Source organism: Dendroctonus ponderosae, unplaced genomic scaffold (assembly GCF_020466585.1).
Source record: "Dendroctonus ponderosae isolate FM_Combo_2020 unplaced genomic scaffold, Dpon_F_20191213v2 Dpon_F_20191213_7, whole genome shotgun sequence".
In the NCBI taxonomy this organism is placed as follows: domain Eukaryota; kingdom Metazoa; phylum Arthropoda; class Insecta; order Coleoptera; family Curculionidae; genus Dendroctonus; species Dendroctonus ponderosae.
In genome coordinates this window covers 7,090,895-7,107,581 of record NW_026018916.1, presented here as the reverse complement: position 1 = coordinate 7,107,581, position 16,687 = coordinate 7,090,895, and the positions used below count along the sequence as shown (strand labels likewise).

The window sequence follows — 16,687 nt, the reverse complement described above, 5'->3', positions numbered from 1 at the left end:
AAAAAGCATAAAGCAGCAACAGGGCTATCGTGTGTTGTCAAAAACTGTTGACAGAAAAACGTTCGAAATGAAAATGACAACATCGCTGTTAATTTTTTAGGGTAAAAGATGATCTTAATTTTCACAAAAAATGTAAAAATTTCTGCTTTAATATAAGTAATAATATTCGGCATTTAGGCTTCGTTCCATACACAATACAGTTCAAAGTTATCATGTAAGTTTTCATTTATAACATTTTTATAATGGAACTTGTATTTATTTGCCTGTTTGTATAAATTCCTTATATTTTTTTCAGTCCAAAGCCATAAATTATTTAGAATAACTCGACCAAAAAAAAGAAACCACATAAAATGAGATATCATCACTTAGTATATTAAAGCAGATGCCAAACAGCACTCAAGTAAAAATTTTAAGTTAACATATTTATTAAAGAAGGTAGAATGAATGGAACTATGTTTTTTGATTCGATAAACACCAGAGATCAATCGCTTTTTGCTTCAATGAAACCTGATAGTGGAGAAGTACGTCGGGCCAGTAGCAAACTGGATATAAATGATGAATTTGTGGCTGTGCCATGCTTAGAACTGATATCTAAAGGGTATGATGAATTAAAAACAAAGATTGAACAAGATGATAATAAAGAAGAAACATTGGGGCTTTATCGCCCTATACCAACGCATAATGATGATGACTATTCTCCTTATGGTTATAGAAATTCACCTGCGCAAGATGGTAACATAAATATTTATTTTCTTTGTACATAACTTGATGTGTTTCTTGCCTTGTTTCAGTTCTCAAATTCCAACCGGACAATGATTTTATTCACTTAAACAGCCAAGCACTGATGTTTGGGAAATTTTCAGAAATATCCACAGAAGTACTAACCGCTCAAAATGGCTTTGAACAATCATCAAATAACATTAATGTACAATATTCCTATCATAGCAACTGCAGAAATCATAACAATAATCTCAACGTTAAGCACAATGGACAATTGGATAAATCTCGGTAAGTTTAATATCAGATAACTCTTCCCCAATATACGTTTTTCTTTCGCAAAAACATATTACTTTGTTTGCAACCGATGTCTATCTGAAAATAATACTATTTGCCTAGATAATCTGTTATTGTTTTCTACACTTTCCGATTTTTTCCCACTCGCAAGTCCCGCTTCACAGGCTTATTTATTTGAAAGACAAAATTTTTAAAGATTTAAAAACTGATCGAAAATGTATTTGTAATTGTATATTGTATATGATAGTTTGGTCCAAGTAGGTGTGCGGGCGCAAAAAATATTCATAACTTTAAGCTGGGCACAAACTTAAACAATAAGGTGTTTTTTTTCAGGTAGATTATTTAACAATTGCATTATACGAAAACTGTCCGTCCGACTTTAATCGGACTTGCGGCTTTTTCATTGTTAAATAAGAAATTTAAAATTAACTGTTTTTACCTACTTTTTTGCACTTTCGAGCATTTTAAAGAAAACGTTTGAAATCTACAGTATCGGACCAACTCTATCTTGTAGAAAATTTCACATAATGAATTTTTTTTATGGGGTGAAACAGAACAGAAGCGATCCCTGAGGGTTTCATGCATGAGTCACACTGCAAACAGTAACCCTGTCTAAAGGCTCCTGGGAAAACAGCAAGAAATCATAAAAACTGTTAAAAGATAACAGGGTACTTTGGACAAATCATTCGGAGCAACAAATAGAAAGCAATAGATAATCCTGTAGGCAACATGACTAAAGAATGTACGACAATAAGCAAAAATAGCATATGAAATTATTTCGCGAATAGATAAACTAAAACTACAAAATGAGTCAATTTTCAAAAAGAACGGGAACAGTTTTCAAAACCAACCTTTTACTAGTGAAGGTGTCCAAAAAAATCGTTTTTATGGTCCGATACTTTTAATTAATGTAATTAACTAGTCAAAACATTGAACAAAAACAATATTTAACGCATTAAAATCTTCCTACATTTTTCATATCGCAGAAATATAACATTCTTTTATGTGATAAATGTCTATAAAACATATAAGGCACTTTTATGGACAGTCATTTCCAACGCATTAAAATCTTCTTTGAAGCAAACTTGTACTCCTCCTACGAACGATTCATAGTCGGAAAATTCCGATTCGAGGTGATCTTCAAAAAACATATTCAAAGAATTTCTCAGGCCGAAGACGTTTAGAAAGTACCAGGAGCATGAAGACACCCAGGATGGGTCTAAATAAGCCAGTTCGATGTTTCTTTGCAGCATCGATTTAAATGATAATGTCAAAGGAAATGGTATCTGAAAATAGAATTTCGTTTAGGTACTACGCCCTACATTGGCATTTAATTGATTACTACCTTTGTGCAAATGAAACCGCTGAAAGTATATGATACCCACGCGCCCGCTAAAATCATAGGGAGATGGTTACTGGAATGTTGTTTAATCAAGTTTAGCAGCTTGTCCTGGTTGTTTAATAAAAATGGTTGAAATACTGTTCTTTGGGGTATTGCGTCGCGGTGCTTCACTGCAAATCCACTATCAGGGTGAAATGATCCTTTCCGTATTTCAAAAGCCTTTCACATAAAAGTAGGTCTAATTAGATAGATAATAAGTCTATGATATTCAATTTAATTAAGATACAGAATTGCAGCAGCTGGAAACTTATAATCGTTATTGAACATTTACTACTAAGTTGTACTTACCAGTTTTGGAATGAAGCTGTGATGTTTCAACAAAACTACCACACGTTTTTTCATCTCTAGGTCTTGTATTTCGTTCAGTAGTAAGGTGATTTTATCATTAAATAGCAGTATGGCATAATGTCTCAATATTTCGACGAAGAAAGTAAGCAAAACTATCGGTAAGAAGACCCATAATCTTATTTTGGAGTCTAGCAAGAAATCTGTGCTCATTTTAACTCTTTTCGAACTGACTGACAGTGTCACCTATTTAATGGGCACACAAGGCAATAATAAATATGTCTGTGCTTACGTCGTTCTTGCTATATTTCTTTCGTAATGCGAAAATACGACAGTAATTTTCGACGACGACAATAATTACTTATTTGCACTCTTCTTATAGAGTAATTTCTCTGCTGTGTTTTATGTACGTTATTTGAAGTTTCAAAGTAGTTGGAACAAACACACAAAAAAATTAATTGCAAATTGAGAAAGCTCAAGATATACACAAACGAGAACATCAAAAAAAGTTTCCAAATTCTAATTTGTCTTAATTGAATTTAATATCCATACCTGTAGATGTGTGTTTGCTTTATTTGCGCTGTTCAGCATTCGTATATCCTGTTGTCCTGTTCGGTACAAAATTATACATGTACCTAATAAATAGATAAACAATAGTGTATATTTTATATTTAAAAGAGAGAAGAAATTCGAATAATGCTACGTCTTGTAGATACCGGGTGTTAAGCGTTTAATAAACAATCAGAATCTATTAAATGCGACTAGGTTTATGAGAAAGAGCAGTATTTATTTCACCGTATCTACCTCTGAAAATCTCCATAGTTTGCTAATATGAACGATAACTAAGCCAGAAATATTACGTTTTTATGCATATTTACTGGGTGTTAAAGTAAGGACATGATCTTAAAGATCAGTAGCAGTTTTGCTATTACAAAATCTATTAATGTCGACACCAATAAAATTACATATAGATTTCTACAAATAAATCGTTAAAAGATTCAAAATAAATATCAACATGTCATTAGCGAATTATTTTTGCGCTATAGTTTATACCTATAGCAAACTATGATAAATTTAGGGCGTAGCATACGTGATTAAAATAATGCCCCATCTAAATAACACACACATTTTAAATATTGGTTTAAAGCTCTCCACATCAAGATAATTCAACTGGTAGTAGCAGAGAACATCGTAAACGATTAAATAATTATCGTCAAAATGGTTGGGATCCGATGTTACGTCGAGTTCATGGCCTCACTCACAGGTAAACGTTCATATTTTACTTCATTGATAAATGAAAAGAGAAAAAAACAAAAATAAAATGCTTAAATATACTTAATGTGAACGAACTTAATATTATTTTAAGATTTAAATCCAAGTCGAAAGTATTGAAAATAGATCCAAATCCACCAAATTTACTAAACGGAGGAGTGTACGATCAGTTGAGCCAAGCCATATATGATGTTTTTACCAGTAAGGCCCAAACAACCGATTCCTATGAGAATAAAATAGAGATCTGGAAAAATCTGTTTTTATACATAAGGGTAAGATCAGATATTTGATTGATATAAAAGTTGTTAAATATTACAACTGTCTGATTAAGTGATATTTGTAGAGGTGTATCAATCATTATGCTTTGTATATTGTGGGTTCCACAATGACAGGATTTGGATTAAACTCGAGCGATATAGATATTTGTCTACTAATAAGGCCTTGCACTGAAGATGCCCGTCTGGATTCATTGCACCAGTTGCATCACATCAAGAACCATTTATTAAAATACAATGTTATCATAGAGTCAGAGTTAATCCTGGCTAAGGTGCCAATTCTTAAATTCCGTGAGGGAACTAAAGGCTTTGAAGTAGACTTAAATTGCAATAACTCAGTTGGCATCTATAACACTCATCTGTTGTATTGCTACGCCCGTTGCGATTGGAGAGTGAGGCCCCTGGTCATAATGGTTAAACTATGGGCTCAAGCCAATAGAATTAATGATGCCAAAAACTTGACTGTGTCAAGCTATTCGTGGACATTGATGCTCGTGCATTATCTACAATGTATGTAGAGTTACACACATTATATTCGCTAAAATATTGTACTGGTTTAAATTATAACATCTGATTTATCATTTCAAGGTGGAGTTTCTCCAGCAGTGCTACCATGTCTCCATAGCGTTTATCCGAGTCACTTCGATGTGGAAAAAATAAAAATTAGGGATGTTCACGAAGATCTACACTTATTAGACGAAATCCATTCTTTCAATACACAATCCCTAGCAGAACTATTCATTGGTAAGGCACTTTAAAATTTGCATTTCAGAATTATTCATATTATGTATTTTGGGGCAAAGGAATTTTGATCTGTATGGAAATATATCAAAGTTTTATCAGCCAAAGCCCAAGTTTCTAAAGTAACAAAATCTGCACAAAAACAATATTTTTATTACTTCTAATATGGGCCAATCATATACATATTTGCTTGTAATATTTCAGGTTTTTTTGGATACTACTCAAATTTCGACTTCAACCAATACGCCATTTCGGTGCGATCTGGTGGTAGACTTTTAATAGAAAATTGCAAGCAAGTTAAAGCCCCTAAAAATGACCAACATCAGTGGAAATATCTTTGCATTGAAGAACCGTTTGATTTTACTAACACTGCCCGATCCGTCTACGATATTTTCGCGTTTCGTCACATTAAGGCCATTATAACTAAATCATACGAGGAATTGGTAAGAACAAAATTATTAAACAGCGTGTTGCCTGTAACTGTTAATATTGATCCGATTATGCCAGCATATTGAAATCAATTCTCTAATCGCAAAAGCTACATTTAAAGGGGCATATATAGAAAAAGAAAATTTTTAATTGCATTATTCAAATTTCATAGTTCAGCAAAGGACATCGATCAACGAACAGCGGAAGCTAACTATCGTTGAAGAAAGTAAAACTCTAACAGCGTTTTACGGAAAGTATTTCAATTCCTCCTTTGTATATTTCCACTTCATTTTGGTTTTTAAGACTAATGAACATTACATTTACTTAATAAAATGAGCTGTCATATGTTATGCCATGCATGCATCGTCCAACTTTTTCAATTTACTTTTTTCACTGGAATATGTTTATTGATTTAACAACATATTCACACTTTTCACTTCACTTGCAGTTAAAAAAAACCAACCCCGTACGCATATAAAATTGGAATTTTGATCAGCGCTTGATCCAAAAATTCTTTGAAATATAAAAGCAACTCCATTCAATTTTATATGCCACAAAACTTTTATGTGATTAATTCTCATTTTGTGACATTAAACATCAATCCAGAGCGGGAGGTATATTATTCCGTACAATTTCAATGCAAATATGAACACTGCGTTGACTTATTTAAGTAAATTCGCATGCAGTTTTGCAAAGTTTAACCTCTCTGTACATTCCTCTATTTTTAGAAATTTATTGAAAAAATTGCACTATGCTAATTAAAATCACATTTACGTAATCAAATTGCATTAACACTTAATTTTCTGTAATCAAATACGTCGGTTTTCATACCAGTAACTTACACCATATTTTTTGTTTTATATAAGATTTTTTAAAGAAGATGCATGCCGGTCGCATTGGTTCGAATGGGCTAAACCATTTGATAAAATATTATTTTTGGGGGCTTGATCTGTATATAACGTTTTCATGAAACATGTTCTGTTCATTAATATTTTTACAACTTTACGATATAATTATACTTTGCGTTGCCTCTTTAGTATGGTGTGAGGGCTTGTCGCGTACTTATCGTATATATTCTCAAACTCCTTAAGCATCTCTTTATAACGAGTACATTTGAAAGTTCAACTTCATTCTATGAGTGTTTGATTTTCTGTCTTTTTGAAACAAAACTCATACATCTTTTTCTGCTCCATAAGTGATGATCTTTTACCAGTCCGTAGTTCTATATGGTTGAACATAAATAGCTTTAAAATGATCTCAAGTACTTTATTAAGTATTTTCGCCTAAGTTAATAAAATAAAGCTAGGTACTTAATACATTGTTAGCGCATTACTATCATCTCTATGCTAAGTTCGATTTTTTACCCAAAGAAGTTCCGAAATATGAGGATAATTACTATGAAGTTAAATTAAGAAATATTCGTCCGAATCCTAAATTCCATTCGGCACCTTTAGTTAGAGAGTTTTTATTTATCTGCACTCTCGAATCTTTTACATTTGGAGAGGTCAATTGAAAATATTAATCCTTCAAGGATGTGACACAAGTTTTGCTACTTGTAGGTTCCTGTGTGAATGTGTGTGTGTGTTTGTGTAAGTACGTATGTTTTGTTATTAAGTAAAAAGTTTATAAAAAAAATTTAAAAATGTTAAAAACTAGGTTGTGATATATTTTTACAAACTCACTTCCTAGTAATTAAAAAAAACTGTTAGGTTATTAAGGATTGTATTTTTGTGCCAGTCTTAGTTTTTTCACTCAAAAGCTTATCGTCTTCATGTTTTGGGAACAGATTCACTAATTTGTGAATTACAATTAAATGGCGATAAGAATACCTACATACAGAGGGGGCTTTCAAGATAGTGTAATACTTCTACCCCTAATGAAATAATAGGTTTTTTCAAGTCCACCTATGATTTTTTTGATGAAATAAGTGCTGTTCCAGTTGGCTTATAACAACCAGGAACAACCAACTCTTTTATTAGAACCTCACATTTGTACGTTTCATTATTAACGTTCGGGGTGTTGTTTCGATGAAGATAACCAAAGGATTAATTAAGTAGCGAACTATTACGCTTAGGATGGGCAAGCGAGGCCGCTTGTTAAAAAATCTGTCTAAAACCTGATACATATCATTGAGGGGCCGTAAATATTTCCTAGATATAAGTGTTATTCTCAAAATGAGGTCTATTTGCAACGATTGATTCTTTGTTGATTTTGTATTCTTCTATGTAAGGTAAAGTCGTTGTTAAGTAAGATATAAATGTGATTGATTTTCTTTGCATATAAAGTTTGTAGTAAAAAAGCAGCAAAAAAATTACATAAAAATTTGGAAAACAAAAAAATACTGTTCTCAGTTCTCTACTTGCATTATTAATAATAATGTCACTTTTGATAATAACGTGGTAACAATAATATTGTAAAAATGTCAATAATAATTAAATTTGATATTACAGAATTGAAGAAATTACCGTAAGATATATATAAATATGAATTAAACTATTTTTGTGATGGTTTTGTTCTTTTGTGATAATTGTTAGTGAGTTTTTTTCATTTCATCATTCTATTATATTTCAGTAAAAATGGCAAACAATCTACAAGGTTAGTACATTTCTATATTTATTTTGAAACCATCATAGATCATTCTGCGTTCGAATTCAATTTCAACAGATAGTTAATGAGATTACTCTGGAGTAATCTCTGTAATAGTTTGTCCATTTTTACCGAAATTAGTTTTGCTATTTAGCAGTTTGTGCCAAATAACTTACTTAATTATTTACCTTAGTTTTTAAGGCGTCCAGATTCTTTAATAGTCACCACTATACATGACTTGATGAATAATATAAAATACATGTTAAGACAATATTTAAAAAATTCGAACAATAATCTTTACAATAATGGAAATTTTGAAAAATCTATTTTATTCGGTTAATATATTTCATAATGGTAAGGATTGGATTAGGATTAAAGATATTTAAAAAATCTTCATGTACTGCGGCTTGTCTTCAAATAGTTTTAAACTTCTCATGCGTACTTGTAACCCATTTTCGTTTGTATTGAAAAATTCTAATATTTCAAAGTAGCAGCTAAATCATAATTTACTAGTGTCTATTTCTAAGCAGCAAATGTGAATTAAATAAACGTGTTAGAGACGCTATTAAAGGAATTTAGTCGTAAACATCCACAGCTTGCCTAATTTCAATTGCGGGCAGTTATTTTCCAAATAAAAGATTAACTTTGTTCAATCAATTCTGCGATACTTCTATCGAATCTAAGTATCGAAATTTCGAAGTAAATATAAGTAAGTACAATGAATTGAATATTATTGTCTTTATTTCCTAAAATATATTGAAGTTTTCTGCGTTATTAGCCAAAACATTTTAGTATGCAGTTAAGATTTGCCGTTCTAATGCTACATTTTTCGAAGGGAACTTATCTATAGACCGATCTTAGTATACACGCAAATGTTTTTCATTGTAATCTGATATTTTAAACAGATTTTCAAAAACTGTTCTTTTATAGCAATTGAAAGAAAAGTTTTAAACGCAAAAGAGATTGAATATTTATTTCCAACATTTTATAACAGTACAATTACATGTCTCGGAAATGGTTGAAACTGAATCTGGATAATCGCTACCCAAGCAACACTATAAATTCAATGGACATCCAAAATCCTGGTCCAAAAGAGTGCCAAATGTTCATGATACCTTTTTTGGTTATAAGGGTCTTTCGATAAATCGTTTCGAATACCATCGTTTACTGCACTAGAGATAGTAAACTGAATTTGTTAAAATTTTAGAATTTGCAAACGATTAAAACTGATCGAAGTATTATTGGAAATCTATAAACAGGGTGTTCTTTACTAGTTCAGTTGTTCCAGCCGTAGCCAAACTTCAGGATGGTTTCTTTTGAATATATATAGGATGTGGGAAAAATTACGATTTTTCGTAAATATCGTCAAAATCTTTTTATCCAATATTTGGCAGTGGATTTCGGGAAATTAAGAAGGCTAATAATTAATAAGCCCTAGGGCCCCCCGGAGGAAAACAACAATATTTTTGGAAGAAAACGGTCGCCACAGACTTCAAATTTTCTAATTTCTTCTGCTTAAAATTCGTTTTTGCGATTAAAAAAAATTATTGTTGTTTAATGTCCCTGGCTCCACATAATGAATAATTACGACTAACATACGCAAGCGGCAATTAAAATTCCATGCCAGTCATTTAAATATTGATTTTGTTTTTCGCATAAATTAAACCTGATTTTGCCAATACAATAAACGAAAATTATTGATGCATATCTTTGTTGAAAAGAAATAATTTAGGAAATACTCATAAAGTTTTGTTACATACGTTCACTCAGGGAATCACCTTAGCTACGTACTTAAATACACTGTATAGAGCCTAATTAGGCAGCGCGCCTAAATTTGTATAAGACATGAAAATGAGTTGTTATTAATCACGTATCGGATTGTTTAAAGTTCATCCAACAGATGCCAGGCTTTCTGGCCCTCTGTTACAAATCAGTGCAAGTAACGTTTACTGTAGATCATGAGCTTTCAGCACATTGTAATTTGTGATGGTTGTGTATACGATTAATTCATATAAGTTTTAAGTGAGAATTTACAGCATTATTCACAGTTCTTATGAATTATGAAAATAGAGGGTATTATTAAAATCAACCTCTCGTTTTTGCCTGTTTAGTAGGCATCTCTTTGTTCTACTGTCCTGCCCTCTTCTGGAAAACCTTGTAACGTTTTAATGGTAATCAAGCGTTGGCTGTGTTGACACCGAATTCCAGTTTGTTGATATTTTGCTATTTGCTAAATTGTTCCCGAGTTTCACATAGCTGACCTTAACGATGGAAGAACGGCAAAAAACTCTACGCAAAATGAAAATTTGCAGATTCTGTTTTGGTGGCCAGGATAAAGAACTCCGCAGTATTTATCAGAAGGAGCCTAAAACAGTCCCTCTACCTCTACAGATTATGAGTTGTGTGTCAATCGAGGTACGAAAACTGTAATTCCTTATAGATTTTACATTAGAAACTGTACTTCTACTAAACGAAAAAGTTTGCTGTGCTTTGCAGAGAAATTCAAAGTTACTCTTAAAATGTAAATACGTTTAGTAGTTCTTCAGGATCAGCAACAAAATATTTAAAAAATGCCAGCGGATGCAACATGGCTGTACAAATGAAGATTAATTTTGGGTTCCAAGAAATGATCATTAATTTCTTAACTATTCTGATTCATATTATCTTTTCCTAATATCGCAAACACAGAAAAGGCATGTTATAAAGTGTTTAAGCTATTTATCGCCTTTTATTTAATAAAAAAATACCTCAAGAATATTTACTAAATTAACACCAGTGCGAAATATAAAAAACACGGCTATAAATAAAGCAAATTAATTTGTTTGTGGTGTGCAATTGAATATGGAAGGGTACGTTTCTAATTTATCAGGCATTCATGTTCGAAGATAACAATATGCTTAGCTTATACATAATCTCTTTTCTAACTACTTTTCTTATTGAAGATATTGTGGAAAAGCGCCTCTTTGAACCACTACTTTTCCATAAGAACACAGGACGGAAATCGTAGATCATGATTTTGCGTTTTACTTTTTTGAGGCGTTGCAAAAGGACGCCTTTCGTTGATCAAACATTAATTCGTTCATTCGAAGCAAAAAATGCATTTTAATGTCGCTTCAACCACGATCAATGGTTTATAAATCCGAACATCTTGCTGGCTAATAGGAGACAATGACAAAGATTTATGAGAAGATACCTATTTTAGTTGTGGGTGTATATTGAAAGTATATTAAAATTTGCAAACACAAGGTGGCAGTAGCGTTCTCTGTGTCTTGGATGGAAGATTATTGAATTTCAATGAGTTATCGAGTGATCAAAAACCGCATTTCCTCAAAAAACACAGAAAATAAGGTTGTAGAGTTGTACTATCAGTATTTCGTCACCTTCAACGGTAAAAAACATCCTGTTTCATAAAATAATCAATTATCCACACAAAAATAAAACATACACTAAATACCCATTTTCTATTAAAATTTATTTGAAAATTACAAACATTTTATTCTCTTAATTATTTTATCTCTATTTTGGTTTAGGTATTATTAATTATTTTTTTGCCTATTTTTGAATTTACTATTAATTTAGTTTTTAATTACTCGGTGGAAATGGTGTTAAACTCACCTGAGAAACTTATAGAGATGAAGAGACTTGGGTCAATACTAATGTGCATATTTCATTGAAACTCCATTAATATACAAGGCGTTTAATAATGATGTTCAAATATTTTAAGGGCGTATTTTGCAGGTAGAACAAGTTTTATTATTTAAAATTTTAAAGCAAACTCGAGAAATTTACCAGTTTCAAGCAATGACCGCGAAAGCCTAACAATTTTGATTATTATTATTATTATTATTATAAATTTTTTTTCGAAAATATTTGTGGTAATTGCAAACGAAAATAAAAGAGCTAATTGGTATTTGAAACAAAAATCATTATTTTTAAACATTATGATCTGAAATGGTATTGTTAATTGAGAATGGTAAAACCAAGTACGTTTTTGCAAACCGGCTGAGCTTTATTGTATAAAATATGATTTATTTTCAGGTGTTTCCTAATGACGGTTTTCCTGAGCTTATATGCAATGAATGCGCGCAGCAGACACTGTTATCATACACTTTTAAACGCAATTGCAGAAAAGCGGATGATGCATTGAAGGTATTTTAATCTGCAGGTTTATTTCTCACGATTAAAGTAATATGTTATACGATTAAAAAACATAAGCAGGGTTTCTTTTTCTGTCCATAACGATTGTACGTGATATATTTTGTACTGTTTTATTACATTTTTTCATTTTTCACTATCGTTGACTGTACTGTACTATGTTGAAGTATTTTGTTTTGTTTTGAATTTTTCAGGGGGAATAAAGCATATTTTGATTTTATTTGATGTAATCAGTAATTTTTATGCAGTAAACTAAGCAATTGCTCCGCGAGTATACGCATGAAAAATTAGTATCAATTATATTTCATCCTAAGGAAGCCTAATTTGTTTACAAACAAATTGTGAACAAGGCGTTTTTTACATAATAATTAGACATTTTTTAAAATTTTCAAAATTAGTCACAGATAGAAGTATCTGAAGATCGCTATGATTTCGGATATAAACGGACGGTTTGTCTTGATGTCCAACCATCCTAAAAGTTTCTGGATATATATATACGGAACACTATGTAACACACTTGTAGATCAAGAAGGATTAATTTCTTACTTTGTTATGTCTTGAGAAATATGGACTGAGTGCGATGGTGTTTTTAGAAATTTTTAATGACTGGCGAGTTGATTAAGCCACATATTGAAAAAAGTCGGTCTACAAAGCCTCAAAAATGTCCTAGTTCGGACCATTCTCCAAATGAAACGCTTACTAGCAATACCAAGAAAAAAGAGTCAAAGGAAGCCGGAATCCAAGACGTGAAAAAAATTAAGTTAAATGATGGAACTGAAGTTATTACGTTGTGTATTTCTCCATCAGATGATGTGAGTATTCACCATAATTGGTTGAAGTTTGAATTTATGAAACAGACGTCTTTATTTAAAACTGAGTGAAACTGAAATATTGATCTGCCAGCAGGTTAGTCAACATTCTGAGGAAATGCAATCCAATACCGACGAAGCTAATATTGAACTGGACGAAGTGATTAACGACGAACCTTCTCATTCGAAACAAGTGGGTTCTTCGAACGATTTACTGAGAGTTACAATTAGGAATACTACATGCGTTAAACTTTTCAGGGCGCAACAGACGTATTTGCGTGTGAACATTGCAATAAAACATTCTTATTAGAGCAACTTTTGGATTTACATGTCACTTCTCATCATCGGGAACGGACAATTCCTTGTCCACAATGTGATACCAAGTTTTTTAGGTACATTTTTGAAAACATTATGCAATTAATTCGATGACTTTTTTCTGCTTTTAGTAAGTCCGACATGACGAAACATCAGTTAACTCACACAGGCGAAAGACCATTTTCTTGTAGTGTTTGCAAGAAAGATTTTAGTCGAGAAAGTTTACTTAGACGACACGAATTAACACACACTGATACTCCTAATTATATGTGTTCTCAATGTGAAAAGATGTTTGTGGAGAAATCCGATTTAAATGCCCACATGCGTAAACATCAAAAGAATAGGCCATTTGCTTGCACAATATGTCATAAATCTTTTGTCTTTAAACAGGTCAGTAGCTGTAGTAGTTAGGTATTTATTCCTCTTAAGTGGAAACATTTCAGGGATTGGACCGTCATATGGGTTCAGAACACTCCGGGGACAAGCCCTTCAAGTGTAATTATTGCGATGCTGCATTCAGCTCGACCATTCGTCTAACTAGACATATTACTACTCATGCTGGCTTGAGACCTTATCCTTGTAAAGTAAGTCGCTTATTATTATACTTTAGTCGATATAATGTTCCATATTCTAATACGTCGTTACGAATACAGATTTGCAGTAGAACATTCTTGTTAAGCCATCATTTAACCAGACATATGAGAAGTCATTATGAAAAGCAACCAGAAGAAGCCCTCGGCCGACATAAGTGCGACATATGCAGTATGTCATTTAAGAGAAAAGACAATTTGATAAATCATAGCCTTATACACAGTATGGTCAATTTAAGGTACACATTTGATTTTATTGCTTTAATTGACTTGTGCTGTAATTAGTATGTTCGTTTTCCAGATGCGCAATTTGCTACACTGCTTTCGACAATGTAAACCTGGTTAGAGATCATATTAATTCTCATTTGCAAGGGCTGCCCCACCAATGTCAGAAATGCGATTATAGTTTTGAGACGGAGAAACAATTGGTTCGCCACGAATTAAAACATGCTGAAATGGAGTATGAAGAGCAAATTGAAAAAGAGGTATACTGCCCTACAGTGGAACCAGCCAAATAAACAAATTACAAAATTTTAGTTGAATTTTCAAATTTTGTAACAAATGCGATATGGTTCGAGACTCACTATAAATAATATATTAATATTTTAGGTGATTTCTGAAGTGAATAATGTTGATAAAGTTGAAACAGATGATTACTTTAGCGCTGATGACGATGATGTAAGTAAGAATTTATAAAATTATTTCAATTAAAAGTACGACTTTAAAATGGCATAATTATTTTCTAATACTCAGATTTCTCATTTCCAACTTGACGATTTTGCGAATCCATCAATAACATTGTCAAAAGAGGAAGATCAAATTTCAATCGGTAGCATTCAGGTGGAGGAAGCACAGACACATTCAACCGAAAAACATACCGATGCAGATGGGCTTAAACAATTTTTTGAATCTGAGGCCGCCAATCTGGAAGACGAACAGGATTTGACTAACACAATTGCCGGGTTTAATGATGAAGAATCTCAAGACAGCGTCATCAAACCGATCTATAGAAGCGAAGGAACCAAAGTATATCCAGGCTATTTTATTTTCGTAATGTAGTATAGGCAAGATAATTCAAACGAATTCTCCTTTCATGCTTCTGAATTTATATCAAGTTAAGATATATGCAGATCGTAACATTGATATTAATTATTTCGAGTTCGGATCTGAAATTGTAAAAACGGTATGGTTGGAAACTATCAATTGTAGTTATCCGTTTATATGAAAAGTGAAAACTTTTTGCTCGAAAATAATATAATACTGAATAAATTAAAATAGCTCTAACTAATATGAAATTTTTTAATTTCCCAGATGTATAAGCGAAAAGGTCCAATCCAACGAAAAATTCCGAAAGTTCAGCTCCAGACTGAAAATGCTCCAATGGCGGAGTTAGATGAAATCAACGAACCGCTTAATATGCAAGGGATAACTGCCGATTCCTTGAGCAACTTTTCTTCCAAGAAACCAGTAAACATGAAAGTTGGAGATAAGGTTGTTAAGGTGCAGAAATTCATCATTAGTAAAGATGAAATGAAGCAAATGGCGAAATTGGGTAAAAAGTTCAACCTGATATTTTCAACATGAGTATTTATTCATTCCTTTTAATTAGGTATTCTAGAGGTAAAAAATGGACAAGTGTTGATGAAGTCCCCGGGACAACCGATTTTAAATGCAAAAATTAAGCCAATTCAACAGAGTGATATTGATAGCTTGATACATAGTCAGAAGCAAAACAAACCACAAATTAAGCAGTATGAAAGAAAACCAAGTAGTACTCAAAGCAGTTCATCGGCATCGGCGCGTGCACTAGTGGACAGCGTCATTGCAGACTTTGACTGATTTATTGACAAAATTTTGAATCATATGGTCATAATGGTTGTTGAATGTATATACATATATATGCATATTTTTTGTAAATTATTTTATTAGTATTGTAAGAAATTTTAAGGGCTTGGTTTGAATCTTAAAACTATTTTTTTTAATTGAACTAATTTGTGTTTATTGATTGCTCTAATCCCAGAAATTTGTAGGCTTCAGTTGTATCTTATATTTAAAATGTTTGAAAATTAAAACGACAGATTTCAAGTGAAAAGAAAGAAAACCGTTCTTTAGTTTAACTGAAACGTAATCCAAAGCCCGGACATTTAAAATCAGGAAGGAAAGAGACATGTGAAGAAGCTCAAAAACTTCAACTTGCTTGTGGAAAACCTAAACTCAGTTCAAACTAAAGATATATATCCTACTTACCAGTTTTTCGTAAGCTGGCGCCCCATCCTCCATTTCTTTAGAAGCTATGCTAGGCACCAAATCACTGCATATCCCAGCAAAACGCAAAGAACCGATGACGATTAATTTCGACCGTTGCCCGTAACACTGAAATTTAAAAAATAAACGGCTTGAGGTTTCATAATGATATAATCGTTCCTTACATGAGTCATTGCTATATTAAGAATCTTTCAATATAGATTTTACAAATAATACTTGAATAAATAAATTCTTATAAATTTTGTCTGTCTCATTATATTGCTTGGACTTTTAATTTAATTAGTACTAAAAAGTAAACAGTTTTTTATATTAGTGAAACGTAAAAGAGTACGAGAGTCATGAATATAAGTAGAGCAGAAGTAGAGTACTCGACATATTCATATTTGAAAAGGTCCAAGTAAACTATTTTTTATTGTCTATTGCATGTAAACTTTTATAGATACATACATTTAAGTTATTTACAATGAAGTTATTTTTTCGTTTAAATATCTCGAAGCTCGAATATTTTTTTTCCTGACCTGGGGAGAAAAATCTAAAAATGCCTCAGCC

The 16,687-nt window shown here is 32.1% G+C and overlaps 3 protein-coding genes across 4 annotated transcripts; 2 read left to right on the top strand and 1 right to left on the bottom strand.

Annotated features, from left to right (window-relative positions):
- The first annotated feature begins 43 nt into the window (after positions 1-43).
- On the top strand, positions 44-8,594 carry LOC109546402 (poly(A) RNA polymerase gld-2 homolog A). Its single transcript, XM_019917355.2, has 8 exons — positions 44-214; positions 296-732; positions 792-1,008; positions 3,849-3,965; positions 4,068-4,245; positions 4,317-4,758; positions 4,837-4,992; positions 5,194-8,594. Exons 2-8 carry the CDS (start codon positions 441-443, stop codon positions 5,502-5,504), a joined length of 1,713 nt encoding a protein of 570 aa, XP_019772914.1. The 5' UTR covers positions 44-214; positions 296-440; the 3' UTR covers positions 5,505-8,594.
- Positions 1,961-3,377, bottom strand: LOC109546073 (ER membrane protein complex subunit 3). The gene is made up of 3 exons (XM_019916908.2): positions 2,705-3,377; positions 2,360-2,575; positions 1,961-2,300 (listed from the first exon to the last, which is right to left on the bottom strand). The coding sequence occupies exons 1-3, from the start codon at positions 2,912-2,914 to the stop codon at positions 2,031-2,033; spliced, it is 696 nt and encodes a 231-aa protein (XP_019772467.2). The 5' UTR covers positions 2,915-3,377; the 3' UTR covers positions 1,961-2,030.
- Positions 8,595-9,938: 1,344 nt separating the features above from the next.
- Positions 9,939-15,965, top strand: LOC109546078 (zinc finger protein Xfin). 2 transcript variants are annotated; one of them, XM_019916913.2, is made up of 13 exons: positions 9,939-10,419; positions 12,043-12,153; positions 12,753-12,971; positions 13,066-13,161; positions 13,227-13,360; positions 13,415-13,673; positions 13,727-13,867; positions 13,937-14,112; positions 14,175-14,358; positions 14,483-14,551; positions 14,627-14,899; positions 15,185-15,425; positions 15,483-15,965. In XM_019916913.2, exons 1-13 carry the CDS (start codon positions 10,273-10,275, stop codon positions 15,710-15,712), a joined length of 2,280 nt encoding a protein of 759 aa, XP_019772472.2. In that variant the 5' UTR covers positions 9,939-10,272; the 3' UTR covers positions 15,713-15,965. The 2 variants fall into 2 exon arrangements, with proteins under 2 accessions (XP_019772472.2, XP_019772471.2); XM_019916912.2 differs by having other exon boundaries at positions 13,063-13,161.
- Positions 15,966-16,687: the final 722 nt, after the last annotated feature.